This window comes from Pteropus alecto, unplaced genomic scaffold (genome assembly GCF_000325575.1).
Source record: "Pteropus alecto unplaced genomic scaffold, ASM32557v1 scaffold5, whole genome shotgun sequence".
NCBI classification, from domain to species: domain Eukaryota; kingdom Metazoa; phylum Chordata; class Mammalia; order Chiroptera; family Pteropodidae; genus Pteropus; species Pteropus alecto.
This window is the reverse complement of record NW_006441953.1, coordinates 7,510,872-7,526,081: the sequence shown is the minus strand read 5'-3', so window position 1 is coordinate 7,526,081 and position 15,210 is coordinate 7,510,872. Positions and strand designations below refer to the sequence as shown.

The 15,210-nt window shown below is 37.3% G+C and overlaps 1 protein-coding gene and 1 pseudogene across 2 annotated transcripts in view; both read right to left on the bottom strand.

Annotated features, from left to right (window-relative positions):
• The window catches only part of EGF (epidermal growth factor), an 82,624-nt gene that overhangs the window by 23,222 nt on the left and 44,192 nt on the right, over positions 1–15,210 (bottom strand). For both annotated transcript variants that reach the window (XM_006918920.3, XM_025051803.1), the window contains 5 exons: positions 12,973–13,121; positions 8,162–8,266; positions 6,727–6,950; positions 3,198–3,365; positions 2,362–2,511 (listed from right to left, as the gene is read on the bottom strand). In XM_006918920.3, coding sequence (XP_006918982.2) covers positions 2,362–2,511; positions 3,198–3,365; positions 6,727–6,950; positions 8,162–8,266; positions 12,973–13,121 — 796 coding nt within the window. The remainder of the gene's footprint in view (positions 1–2,361; positions 2,512–3,197; positions 3,366–6,726; positions 6,951–8,161; positions 8,267–12,972; positions 13,122–15,210) is intronic.
• Positions 12,378–12,496, bottom strand: LOC112485568 (annotated as a pseudogene).

The window sequence follows — 15,210 nt, the reverse complement described above, 5'->3', positions numbered from 1 at the left end:
AGGCTTCTTTCAAAACTTATTTTAGCCTGATTTTACTTGTGTTTAGAAATGTGAAATGGCATAAACAAGCCATCATTTAATATCGGCACGGGACCTATGCCACTCCCCAGATGTGGGAGAAATGCCTCCCCTGAAACACAAGGTGTGTCCTCTAAGTGTGGTCTATGGATCCCTGAGATCCCATTGAATGGAGTCCATAAGGACAAAACTGTTTTCATAAAAGGCAAATAACTTTAATAGGGGTTTTTTGTTTTTTTTTTTTTTTTTTTGCCTTTTTTCACTGTACTTACATTGATACTGATGGGAAAAAGCAATGATGGGTGTAACTAAAGTGCTTTAGCATGAATCAAGGCCATGGCACCAAACTATACTAGTAGTCATGTTCTTCACTGCCATATGCAAACAGACACACACACACACACACACACACACACACACTCCATTTTCACTTAAGAAGATCCATGATGAATAGCAAAAATTATTAATTTTTTCAAATCTCAACCATAGAATATTTGACTTTTTGATATTCTGTATAATGAAGTGGGAAGTACACACAAAACACTGTTATCTGTGAAGATGCTGATTATGAAGTTTATCTGGACGAAAAGCACTTGTACACACTTGGAGTTGTGAGCTGAAACTAGCTTCTTTTTTTCAATTGAACATGATTTTTACTTGAAAGAATGACTGATAAACTGTGTTATTAGCACTTAGGGATTTGGCAAAGCATTTTTTGAAAAATGAATGAAGTGAGCCTGTCACTTCAAGGCAACAACTCACAGTACTTGTTGCCAATGATAAAAATTTGAGCTTTCAAATGAAAAGTAGAATCTTGGAAAAATTTTTCCACTACCATGAGTTTGAAAAAAATCTCAATATTTGAAGACTTTTCTGACGAATTTGATAATAATAATTAATTAATGTAATTTTTTGTACATTAATGTAACATGAAAGATCTGCATAACTCAGTCAATCAGTATTTTCAAATGACCAAAACATGATGCTACAAAATCATGACGCAAGGTAAAAGATGCACTCAAAGTACAACATAGACCACTGGATTTTAATGAATCAGAGGACAAAAAATTCATTGATATGGCTTCAGATTCCACACTGCAACTAAGCTCCAAGAAACTACCCCCTGTCTAGTTCTGATATAATATCAAAAGAATAAATACCAAAAAAGGCATCTGAGAAGGCTAATGATATTTCTCTCTTTTCCATCTCTACATCTGCGTGAGGTCAGATTTTCTTCAGAGGCTTCAACCAAAACAGCGAAGCAAAAGATTTAACAGACAAACAGGTATAAGAATCCAGCTGGCCTCTATTAAGCCAGATATTAAAGATATAAAGGTAAACCAATGCAATTTTTCTTACTACATAGTTTTGTTTTGGAAAATATAATTATTTCATTTATTTCCATAAAAATGTTATAGTCATATATAATGAAGTGTTATTATAATTTTAATAGAAATATTTTAGAATTTTTTAGTTTCGACTTCTAATACAAATATTGATAGATATAGCCTACATAAATAAAAACTCTTTGGGGACCTGAAGCCAAAAAGATTGAGAACTATTTTCCTAAAGCAACAATTAATAGAAAGTTCTGAAAATCTAAAATATCTAATTCTGGTCCATGGATAGATCGATCCATTTATTTGCTGTCAATGTGTCATCTAACTTACATCGTACTTATCAGATGAATATAAATTTTTTAAAAATGTTTGTAATAAAATCTGAATTGTTTTTGGTACAAAGATATCAAAAAATGAATCCAAATACACTGTAATTGTTAAATGAACAGTCAAGGGAAGCAAGTCAGGACTACCGACTTTATATCATGCTTGATCCACTCTTCCTTCCTCTTCCACAAAGCCATAGTTTTTAAAAACGTGATCACAGCCTTCTCAGGTTGGATTCTCCACACTTGATATCTTAATATTATTTATTAGAAAGGACTTTGCCTTCCATACTAAGACTAGTCACATGATAGGGGGTTTGTATAAGACTACCTATAAAACTTCTAAATAAAATGTCTGAACATTATCTGAGGTGGTAAAATACCGGCATTTATTTCTAAGGTTGGGCTACTCTATAGGGGGCTAGAGGATTGGACTTTGCAAATTATCTTTTGTGAACTAATTTTAATTAGAAGAGGTCTGTTGAATTGTCTTTAATAACAGGAGCCCAAACTCATCAGAGGAAGGAAAAAAAAAATCATCTGGCATCCCTAAAAGCAGGGGAGTTTTTAATTATACAAAATAGTAAAAATCAGCAAAAGCATAGGATTTAACATAGAACAGAACAACATTCCTGAGCCAAGTCAAGATAATTTAGCTACATAATTTATTATATTACCTGCCAATACCTGATGGCCATTTAGAGCCAGACAGAGTTTCCCATCTGGGGCTTTCACAAAACCTTCACGACACGAACACTGAACAGCTCCAAACTTCTCTTTGCAAATATGTTCACAGCCTCCATTTTGATATAAGCAGGGATCTGCTCCTGGTGGGGAAAGAGGTGCATTCACAGACGGGCTTGGAGATCAAAAGGGTGCCGTTTACACAAATCACAGTGTGCAGCTTTGGGGGAAGGGAATTCAATGCATGTAATGGAGCCTATATGAAGAGCTATTTCAGAAGAGTTTCTATAAGGAGCCACTAAGCTCAGAATGCTATTACCTCATGAGTATTCATTGATTACAACCAGTACTTTTGCCCAAGAAGCATTTTAGGCAGATGAAATTCCTACTTCCTAACTCATGATCTAGTCAAACTGACAAAGGGCAATTCAGAATGAAGAATGACTGTAGGACACTAGATGCCTTTTCTATTTGCTCACTCCCCGGCACTCTCAGTGGGTGGAGAAAGGCCCCAGTGTAGACAGAAGCTTCCACTGCAGGTATCTAGATTGCCCCTCCCCCCGGCCCCACCCTTAGAGCCTATAACCTAAGAGTCTTTTAAAAGGAGCAGATAAGTAAAAGCTGTTCAGGAGAAAAAAATGAGATTGGAGAAATAAAGCCCAAATTCACCGCCAGACAATCTTTTACTCTAAATGAAATCCAAATGTCAGGAAATCTTAACATCTACCCAGAATGGTGAGAACTGCAACATCCTCCCTCCTCCCCTGCCATCAATTAAAATAGTTGCAGATTCCAGCCAAAGACAGACTGTGTAACATGTCCAGTGTACCTGGTTTTGCCAATGGATGAACTACAACCAGTGATGAGGGCTTCAGCATGCTGCCTCGGAGACGTACCCTATTTTTGCCAGTCCTCTTGTTCACCCTTATTACCGATGGCACAGTCCAGTCAGAGAACCATACGTGATCCTCAAACACAGCCACAGCAAATGGGTGACCTGGAAGCAGTTCCAATTTATCATATACGTCTTGTCTTTGCCATGAATATTTTTAAGAGGACAAGGCCTGAAACATTCACACAATCCCTATGCTAAAACAATTCTTTAACATAACTGCTAAGCAAAATATGAGCCACTATCTCTACTTGTATCAAGAAGAACCCACACGATGGGACAACCTTATCGTAGAATGGAAGCCTGGTAGTATGAAATCCTAGGAAAGTCCATTGTTACCCAGCATTTGGAGAACTGGAGAATGTGGGTTGATTGATAATAGTAGCACTGAGAGGGAGGAGGCCAGGCAGGAATGTTTCTGTGTTCAGTGATTCTGTCACTATTTATAGACTAAACTTGAGTAAGTTATCCTCTCTCTCTTTACCTTCAGTTCCTTGTCTTTTGAATGACAGCGATGAGTAAGTATAGTACACTAAGTTCACAGGGTTTTTTAAGGATCTTTAAAAATTTAAGGTAAGAGAATAATAGTCTCCTCAAATTCCCAAGTACATCAACACATTTCCCTGCATTGGACGCCTACCTCCTTTCTTATCTTGCCTCTTATCTAATATTAATTCACTGACCTGTGCTCCTGGCGTCATGTTTCCAGCCTTCTCTAGGCCCCTGTTTAGTCAATTACCCATTCTGTTTACATCTTCATTCTCTTCATTCTACTAGCTTCTTTCCCTTAGGTGATGAATACTCTCAGGTCTCTCCCATCTTAATTTCTTCATCCCCCTTGACCCAATCCCTCGGCTTCTTTTTTTTTCCGACTCCCTTCCACTTTTACCCAAGTTTTTTGAAAATCATTTCTTATCTGCTGCCTCCATTGTCGTGGCAATCCACCCCTAGGTGGGCCCTTCTTACCCCACCTCAACTAAACCCACTTCTCCACTCCGCTGAAACTGCTCTGGTGAGATAGTCCAGTATTTAGCAAGCAAAAACAAAAATGCTGTAATAGACCATCTCCAGCGGTTAGAGACCCACATTTAGAAGCTTTAATCATGTCTAGTCACATCTCCCAGGCCAGTCTTTTTTGCAACTGAGCAACAGATTTGGTGGATTAGAATGAATGTCTCCCTCTCCTGGCAGCAAACTCGAATGATTTGTTCTGGGGACAATGAATCTCCACTCACCATTACTGACCAAGGCCACTGAGAATTCATTGTAGTCTCTAGCTCTTTGTCCCAAATTAAAGTCATAAATGCAGCAAGGAAATTATTTATTATTTATATAGCTGTGGTGCTTTTTTTTTTTCATTTTCGTAAAAAACACATACATAACACAATATTTACCACCTTAACCTGTGTAAAGTTCAAGAGTGCTAAGTACATTCACATTGTTGTGCAACCAAGTTCCAGAACTTTTTTTACCTTGTAAAACTAAAACTTGTTACCTATTAAACAGCAACTTCTCATTTCCCCCTCTCCCAAGTCCCTAAGAAACGCCATTCCACCTTCTGTTTCCACAAATTTGACTATCCTAGATACTACAAATAAGCGGAATCATACGATATTTATCTTTTGTGACTGGCTTATTTCCCTTAGCATAATGTCCTCTGGATTCACCCATGTTGTACCATGTGTCAGAATTAGCTATAGTTTTTTCAACAAATACCCACACCAGACATATTTCTTCTTATTTTTTAGTTATAGAAGAGCCACAATTGCATTTAAAATTAAGAATAAATTTCTTCAATCTTTACTTTAAAGATCCTTTTACTGGCAGTTGAGAAGCCACTACTTATATACCTGTAGATGGCACTGTAGCGACGGGAATGGTTATTTAGACATTTTAATTTCCAATTATCCAATAATGGCCTTTTATAGGAAGTTGTATTAGTCACAGATTAGAGTAGAAATTCAAATTATTTTTTAAATATCTGCTACGATTTTTGGTTTAGAATATTGTGTCTTTATATTCTGGTTAGAAATTTTCAAATTCCTTTATACCTTCATATATCAAAGCTATAATTTTACATTTATCTGGAAAATATATTTTTAAATAATGTTTGTCCCCCCACGAGATCCCATGACTCCACAAGAACCATATTTGTTTAACTCTCTACTGTATTTCCACTTCCTATAATGACTCAATAAATATCTGTTAAGTACCTGAATGAAGTCTGTGATTGTACATAAGCTTATCATTTATTGTAAAGTATCTCTTTAATTATTAAAGAAGCTTAGCAGTGTATAAAATTTTCAATTACAGCTATCTTGATTTATTTAATGTATATACAAATCTAGAAATTCATTATCTCTAAAACCAAAGAGAATGGGCAAAATAAATATCTTATGTAGATTATTACTTTGTTAGCTTCTTCCTAAAAGAAATGAACCATGTTTTTTCACATTTTCAATCAACCAGTTTGTAAATCTTTGAAGCAATTTCAACATCTCCCTGGACTTCATTTGTATATCCAATCTGCTACTAAATTCTTTCAATTTTTTTAGTCACAATGATATTTTTAATACTCTAATCCTCTATTCCACTGTTAAACGGCAATGTTCTAGCTCAGATTTTCATTAGCTATTGTCTGGACAACCTTGATAGTTTCCTGATTTCCTTCTCTACAAATTCCAATCCAACCCTCATCCTGATACCTAAGTGGTTATCCTGAAATACCAATCTTATATACACTTCCTGCTCAAGAACGTGCAATGGCTCCCTAGTGCATTCAGAATTAAGTTCATCAACATATCTTGGCAATACTAACATACAAAGACCAATTTTTGCAGCCTTATTTCACATGATAAAGTTTTATCACCATCTATTTACCACATGTTCAAATGCTTTCTTTGCCGATTCCCTAGGTCAATGAATCTCCCCATGAATCTCAAATCCATTTGTACTTCTTCTTTAACAGCTAGCATAGACTAGAGTGTTTTAAAGATTCTTAAGAAAATACATGATACCCCATGTAAAATTCAGAAATAGAACAGGGGAAAAAACTATATTAATCTTGGCACATGTTATCAATAGCTATTCATTAATGTCTAAAGGTGATATCGCTGTTGTGAAAATGACATTTCTAAAGCATAAGAAATGATAATGACTGAACCAAGTTCTTATTCTTAAAGAAATTTTAAATTTTTCAATATTTTCATTCTATTTTTGAGAAATCTTGGCAAAGAGAAATGATTACACATCACTATTATTTACCTAATATTCCAATGTTAAGGTAATCCTTGCAGCTCATGAATCCCTGGCTAAGTCTGTCAGTCTGTTTGTCTCTATTTCTTTCTCACCATAAGGTTAAGTGTGAGTGTTTGTGTGTGTGTGTGTGTGTGTGTAAACACATTTTGTTTTTAACATCCATCAACTCTTAGGCAAGATGAAGATATCACCCATCCCAAAGTCTCACCTACATCGTTCTGGGCAAGTCTTTGGCGTTTCGAACCATCCAGATTAGCCATTTCGATCACAGATTGCTTGGCATCACACCAATACAACTTGTCGGTTAAGAAGTCAATCGTTATTCCACTGGGCCAGACCAGCTCAGAGCTAGCGATGACCAGTCGGCCAACGCCTTGAAGAGAAGAACTTTCGATTCGTGGATTAATTCCCATATCAGTCCAGAATAATCTCCTTTAATCAAGAAAGCATACAACAAATAAAATTTGCACACCCAAAAAAAATTCTTCCATTTTCTCATCATTGGAATGTCAATGTAAATCACTTTAGGATAAACGAAAGTGGTACACAGAAGGAGAAAGTATAACACTGTGAATAATTTTTCAATAGCAAAAACTTTTCTGTGTAGAGCATCTTAGACAAGAAATGCTGAATTAAGGCTCAGGTCATAGGATAAGAAAGGAATTATTAATTTAAAAAATTATAATATATTACTAATTGCAAGTATGTTTAAGGGCATATCTTAAATTAACATTTCATTCTGCAAAAGGCAATGAAATCTTGCCAGCTTGTCCCTTTGCTATACATATTTAAAACTCACTATATATGTAAAATTACAACATAAAGGAAGAGTACATTTATCTTTTTTACAATGTACTCAGTTAACTTGGTTAATTTTAAGTTCTATAAATCACATGGTGTGCTGACGAAGATTTTTTGAGGTCAATATGGCTCAATATCTTTTCTTTGGCCTGTTTAGAGATGGTTATATTCTCACTGTTTTAACCATGTTGCTGGCTCCAAATCATTTGTCACCAATATATTATTTCCCGTAGACCATGGTAAATAAAATAAGGTTGGTTATTATCCTTGTTTTTTAAAATCTTGGAAGGAATCAGTGACTCCTTAATTCTCTGAACCTAAATCTATATTTGTCACTAATGCATAATTAACAAAATAATCTCCAAAATCTTTTATGATTTCTATTTCTTCTTTTTTAAATCTAGGAATGATATATTGTTTGAATTCATCTTATGATTTTTCTAAATAGAATTCATAAGTCATACAATACAAATATCATCCTCCACTCAGGAAAGCAATAATGTAGATTTTTAAAGAAAGTAGTTTAATGGGCTTATATCTAATTGGTTAATAAATTACAGCCCATTTATTTTTCAGAAAGAAATTGAATTTGCTTAAAATGAAAGGGTATCTAAACAAAAAAATTTTTTATACAAGAACAGAAAATGAAAAGACATTTTAAAAATGAGGAAATCATGCTAGCCACATCATTTCTGAAGATATGAACAAATCTACTGGATTCTCTTGGCATCTATTTCCACTGGCCACCTGAGATCTTAAGACAAATTTTAGACATTAGCATTTCAAACATGAACTGTCACATGATCTCTACAGAAAGGCACCTGAATTTCACAAGTACCTACTTGGCCACTGGATGGACAGCAATTCCTCGTGGCTGAGAGATGTCTTCCCGAATGATTACTTCACGATGTTTTCCACTTAAATCACTGCCTTCTATGACCGATTTCCTAAAACATGTGGAATACAGAGGGGCTTGTTACAACAACTTTACTTTGTAAACAAAATCACTCCTTGTCCCTTTCTTACTGAATGCAAAGACAGGTGTTCTAAACTACCTTCATGAGCGCGCATGCGCACGCACACGTACACACACTCACACACAAGTCAGGACCAAATGCCCACAAGTTTTTTTTAAACATAGTCTTTTCATTAGCATCTCAACAGTTATCCCAGGAAACTAAAATACACAGTGAAAGGATAAAGTAAGAGGAAATCATGTCAGTGGCCTGGCAGGGACAAAGCCAGCAGTCTAAATTCTATCGTCTCTTTCTCTTCACAACCTCCTATCTCCTGCTGGCACCAATGGAAGCCAGTGGTAAGAAGATGTCAGCCTCATGGTCACAGAACGCAGGAGGAGGAAGAGTAGACCTCAAAGGGCCACAGAGACAGCAAGCACAAGGACAGTAGGGGTGATTCATGGTGATTTTAATTTTCTTCCATGTGATACTAAGACAAATGAAAGTACTGAATTATAATATGCTAAACTGTCCATTAAAGAAAAAACACGTTGGGATCTGGCAGAGGTGAAAATTCTTGTTTCCTAATGTTTCCATTTATTTGTGAGACAAATCTTTATTATCAAGCAAACATTTACTGAGCAAGCGCCTACTTATGCCAAGGATTGGCCTTCTCTGCTTAGGACAGTCAGGGGGAGGAGGGGGAGAGGGAAGATGAGTGGAGAGGCAAAGAGCACCCTAAGCAGAGAAATCAGCAAGGGCAGAGTCCAGGAGACCTAAAAGAGCATGGAACAGTCATAACCTCACTTTAGAAAGTTTGCTGTGTTTTTTGTGTAGAGAGGACAAGGTGGGCAAAAGATGATGTGACTGAGCTAGGACAGTGGCAATAGGAAGGAGAAAACTGGGTGGAGTCAAATGCTAAAATCCATTCTGCAAGCCCACACCCCCTACACCCTGTCATTGGCCTGCGAGGTAACCTGGGCTTCGGAGCAGCTTCTGGAGCAGGCAGGAACACAGGCAGAGGCAGTAAGAGGAGCATCCCACCCCCACCACGGCCTGCCTGTTCTCCCTGTTTCCTACCAAAACTAGAAAGTGTAACTACCTTTAACACGGTCAGCAAACATCTGGTAAGGGCCTACCGCAACCTTGTTCTTATATGCTGCTTGCTGGCCCTGTTTCCCCACTGCACATTATATTTCATTCAGCAAACATCTGGTAAGGGTTTAGCCCCTTGGTCTTGTAGGCATTGTCCACATGAGACAGGCCTGCCCAGAAACACAGGGCAGGACCATCCTCTCCTCCTGGTTTTACAGAACGCTAAGGAGATTTTCTGTAAGTGGCTTATTAAGAGTGCACTTTCTAGCCACTGGGCAGGGAAGGGGCTTTACAAATTCCTCCTTACAGTCTACAGGCAGGAGGAAGGTAAAGGTAAAATTAGCTCAGAGCCTGTGCTGGGTCACATATACTTTACAAATCACCAAGTCAGGACAGTGGATAATTCCAAACCATTTATACTCTAGTGCCACTTTTAAAAGGTAATTTTAATCCCAAATGAAGTGGTCATCAGAAGGGTACCGCTGGGCGGGAGGTATTTTTGAACTCAATGTGTCACAGTCACTCAGATACAACTGTCACTGCCTGCTCTTTTGGTGGGAGGGAAGGAATTCCGAGGCTATTTGCTCGTGACAGTTAGTTCTATTCTCATTGTTATATCATCTCTAAATTCTTGCTGTTTTGAGCAGGAGTGAGGTAATGAGAACTGAGACCAACAGAAACTCCTGACTCTGGAGCTGTCTCAGGCAAGATTGCTGGAATTTACTTTCAAAGCTCCCCAAGGGATTCATCCAATAATACATTTCTATTTGATTTAGCCAGAAAGCAAATCTCAAACTCCAGCGTTGGTAATGAGAAAGCAAAGACGAGCACGGACAGTCGGGCTCAGACGAGTGCAATCATAACCCTTAATCTGGTGGAACATCTTTCTCTTTATATCCACTACCTATTGGTCCCAAGGTCAGTAGGATCCTCTAAGACTCTCCAGCACAAGAGTTGTCCATCTGAAATCCTGGGAGAGTAATTTTCACCTCATGGTAGTTTTTGTTATCTTTTAAAAGAATGTGCAAACAAATATCTTATATATTTTTTCACTCTAATTTTTTTTTTACTGGGTAATTGACTGTAGGAATCAGGTTTCCTTAGTACTAAATAATAGCATTGCCAGTGGAATTATCAATTAGCTTCCTTCCTACTGTTAGATGTTAATTTGACTCTGTCTTTTCCTAAGCCAATATAAACTAAAAGCATCCACTCTGGTTCTTTTAAGAGTTACCATATAATCTAATATGGTTAAGAGTTACCATATAATCTAATATCAGAAGCTTGGAATCTCAGTTATTTAAATCCAATTTCTAGCTAATATCAAGGTTTTCAAACTATAAACCTTTCATTTCCAGACAAATTAAAGGTTTTCTTTTAGCAGCTGCCTTTAGAGGAAAGAGGACTTCAGAAGGGCTTGTTATTACTGAAGTCAGTGAACTGGGGAATCTGAGATCTTCTTCTCCAGGATATAGCGCCTGTCTATCTCCTAAAGACATCACCTCAGCAGTAGGTCCCATGGTGCTATTAATTAAACACTGTTAAAATTAGAGGGGCCAGGCAAATGTGGGAAATACGAGGAGACCCAGCATCCTTAAGAGGGGTCGATAGTGGCTAACATCTGCTGTCCTGATCAACGTTTACTTTTCTGAGAACAGCCATGTACAAGCTCTGTGATTATGCACAGCTGACATTTTAAATGTCCTTTTAAATAGGTTTAACACAGAGGAGGCTGTTATTATGATTTTTATCATTATTACAACTGAAGTTGATTTTCATTTGTTAAATGACTCCGGTTTGAACACATTTTAATCAACTCTTGTTGGGGATGGTAGCACATATTTATGATTATTAAGATTTCAAGCTTTGAAATGGTCATCCTTAAGTTCAAATTCCAGATGCACTATCTGCCGGCTGTTTGACCTTGGTAAAGTTATTTTTACCTCTTTAATTCTCAATTTTTTTAATCTTTAAGTTGGAGATAAGAAAATTTACCATTTGAAGATTCAATGGTATGGATATAAAACTCTTAGAGCAGTATCTGGAACATTTCATTTATTCAATAAATACACATCCAAAGAATAAAAGAATGAAGGTATGGTTAAATGAACAAATGAATGTACAAAAATATGCTCACTAGATATAAATGTGCCATATTATTGATAACTGTACATCACACCATACACATGGCTAATTTTTAAAAACGTATTTGTTTCCCATGGGTTATCCAGACAAAAAGAAATTTTCTGAGACATAGAAAGCCTACCCCCAAGCATATAAGCCTGCTCCCTGGGACTTCTCCCTCTGTTGAGACGCCGATTTCACAGACGTGAAACCCTAATGAATTTTTCTTTCTTTTAACATAATTGCATAAGTATTAGATATTCAGGTTGGCCACGATTTCACTTTATAGTTTTAAGTGACTCTGGGAAAATATCCTCTAACACAGAGCATCTCCGATGCTCTCCTGCAAGGTGCTCTGTGGTTAGCTTCCTCTCTCAGAAGCAGGGAAGGGGGCTCTCACAGTACGCATGAGGGCTGCAGGCACTTCCTGCACCCTCCCCCTAACCCCACATTCTTGGGGTTCACATAGGCCACCTCACACATACACGCACGTGCAGCAGCCCTTCCTGCAGCCCCAAGAGCAGTATGCCCCAAGACAGAAACACCACAGCTTCTCTCTGGCTCTGTCATTTCCCACTAAAGGGGAAGCAGACCATTTCTCCATTTTCACAAGAACTTTCCTCACAATTCCAGCACGAAGCTCTCATTCTCTACTTCATGTAACTTAACAGAGAGCCAGAATGTAGATTCAAGTCTAAGGTTTGTCGCTTTTATGTTGTGTAACTTGAATAAATCACTCGGCTTTTCCAAGCCTAAGTTTCTCTATCTTCAAAATGGGGAGTCTGAGCCAGTTGATCCCTCAAGCTCCTTCCAGCACTCCCTCTGAGTGTAACACCTCATTTGGCAATTATTCGTTCATGGCCTTACGACATTTTTTTTTTAACGCCTACAGCACTTGATATTCCTAGGTGGTCTCCCATCCAAGTACAAACCAGGCCCAGCCCTGCTTAGCTTTGGAGATCAGATGAGATCAGGCACGTTCAGAGTGGCATGGCCATAAACCCTAGGACATTTCTTGTACTGAAATTTAGGCCAAGCATTTGTATTAGTTTTTTCCTTGTATATGTATCTTATTTCCCAGCTAAACTGTGAGCCAACTGAAAAGATGGAACACTCCTCATGCCCCTTCATATCTCTCTTGTTACCTGAGAGAGCGCCCTATCCATAGCAGATGCTCAAAGAATGCTTGTGGACCGTATTCAGACAGCTTTTGCGTTTCTCTGATTACAATAGCCTAAAGTGCAAAACACATGTTACTTTCTCGGTCCTTAAAATTCTGTGGCTACAGATCCAATTATGATGAAAAGAGAAACATCCTGCTTGGTGGTAGGGAAGGGTGGTGGGGAGCGTGGACAGCTTTGGGGCATCCTCCAATCCCAGCCAGGTCCCCTGTGTTCAAAGTGGAGGATGAAGCCAGCTGTGTCACCTATCCCATCAATCCCATCCCCTGTGGCTAAGAACTGAAGGAAGAAACGTACCCTCTGTCTGTCCAATAGAGTTTACGGTCAATCCAGTCTATAGCAAGACCTTCTGGCACATCTACTGCTTCCTCGATAAGCCTTTCTCTCTGGGAACCATCCATATTTGCTCTCTCTATGCACTTGAGGGCTGTATGGGCAAAGTATACCTACAAGAGAGAACACAGGAATTTCAGTCTGCTTTGTTTTAAAAAATGAATATGGAATGCATGCAAATGGGTTGAATATCATACAGTGGAATCGTTAAGAGCCTGGCTTTGGACATAGACACACCTGCAACTGAGCTCCAACTATACTGCTTCCCAGATACGTGTCAACTTAAGCAAGTTAGTCAATGTTGCAGAGTCTGAGGTCCCTCATTGGTAAATTGAGGATAATAATATCCATTATAATCATGTGCATTCATGTAATATATAAAACTCCTTAGCCCTACACCGGGTACACAGTTCTATTGCTACTGGTAATTTATTAATCTTTGATCACTGGTCAATAACAAAGCCATTGTACTTGAACCCTAGGCTTCTACAACCTGAAAGAGAGCAATGATTGGTAGTTTAATGGGGACTACATGCTGAGCCATATCTTCTAATGCTCGGTCCACAGCACTCCACTTTGGTGCAAGTCAGGCGACATAGGTTCCTCCCAGGTTCACCACTTATTTGTTCGATTGTCTTGGCCAAGTCATTAAATCTCAATTTTCTTGACTATAAAAATAATGAAGTTAAACTAGATATTTGTTAAGATCTTTTGTCATCTCTAATCTTATACAAATTCATTTAATAATCCACATTGGATATAGTGCAACAGAATATACCTTGCAGGTGCAAAGTTCTTTCTCAGTCTAGTATGCAGATTATCAAACAGGTACAAGTATTTAATGAGATTGTTAAAAACTGCTATGGGTCAGCTGACAATGATAGCATTTGTGAACTTTTAACTGGTACATCAACTTATAATGAATGATGGGAGTATTCACAAAAATGATAATTCATTAAATAATGGGTTATCATCTTTCTAGATAAAATAGAAAAGATTCTATTCCATAATACAAAATGAGTATATTAAAAAACTCTCCTCTAAGCTCTGCTTCTCAAATTCGAATGTGCACATGAATCTCCTGGGAATCTTGTTAAAATGCAGACTCTGATTCAGTAATCAGAGGTGGAGCTTGAGAATTGCAGGTCTAACAAGCTCCAAGTGACGTTAAGGCCACTGGTCCAAGGAACACCATTTGAGAAGCAAGAAAATGAGAACATTGACCAGAGAAATAAAAAACCGCCACATGACTCAAGGTTCATTTTAAGTCTCCTTATTCACCTAGTTGTAAAAATACTGACTGCTCAGCAAAAAACTAGTTTGGTAATAAAGGAATATTGAACTAATTTTTTCTATTAAGTATTTTTTCCTGTTATTATAATTCTTCCATGGAGTCATATAGATTCAGCTCAGAAAAAAAGAAACTACTTTTTTTAATTATTAAACTTCTATTTGCAAAAATAGTTATATCTGGCCATTGAGCTATACCAATTAAACACAGAATTAATTTGCTTCATTCTTCTTTATCCATTTACCAGACTGCTTCAAATCAGGAAGAAATAAAAGCACAAAGTTTAAAATTCTGGGAATTAATCTAATAATAACTAATTGTGGAGTGAGATTAATAACTCTGTAAATTTATAAATATTGAGGGATTAATTTCCAGAAAACACTGTAACATATTTCAAGTACATTCTAACAGCACAAATACAACTAAGAAATTAAAGACCAAATAGTCAGCTAATTAGGTTGATAATATAGAAATCCTAAGTTATATATAAAAACTTCATGTAAAAACTGATTATTAGGTAAATGATATCATGATTTAGACTGCCATTCTCATGTGAGCCATAAAGCTTAAGTTTCCTGATTTTCATGGTTAAGAAGTCACTGAATTCCTTTCCTCAATGATATATACTAAATGCAAACTACTAATCCATACTTTCTATGCCCCACCCCAAACTCCCATTTCTCTTACTACCAGCAAAAACTATTTCTGGGCTCCTGCTATGTGTACGACACTGTGCTAGGTTCCCATCCTCATCTCCAGAAAGGAAACTAAACTTAAGGTCCTACTCAATCATCTTCAATGAAATGGCTGAATTACATCGAGGACCAGGGTTATGATAACAGAAAGTCCTTAGAGTTCATCAAATAATGTTTCAATATCTATATTTAAATTTTTCTGTGCCTAATGGATCA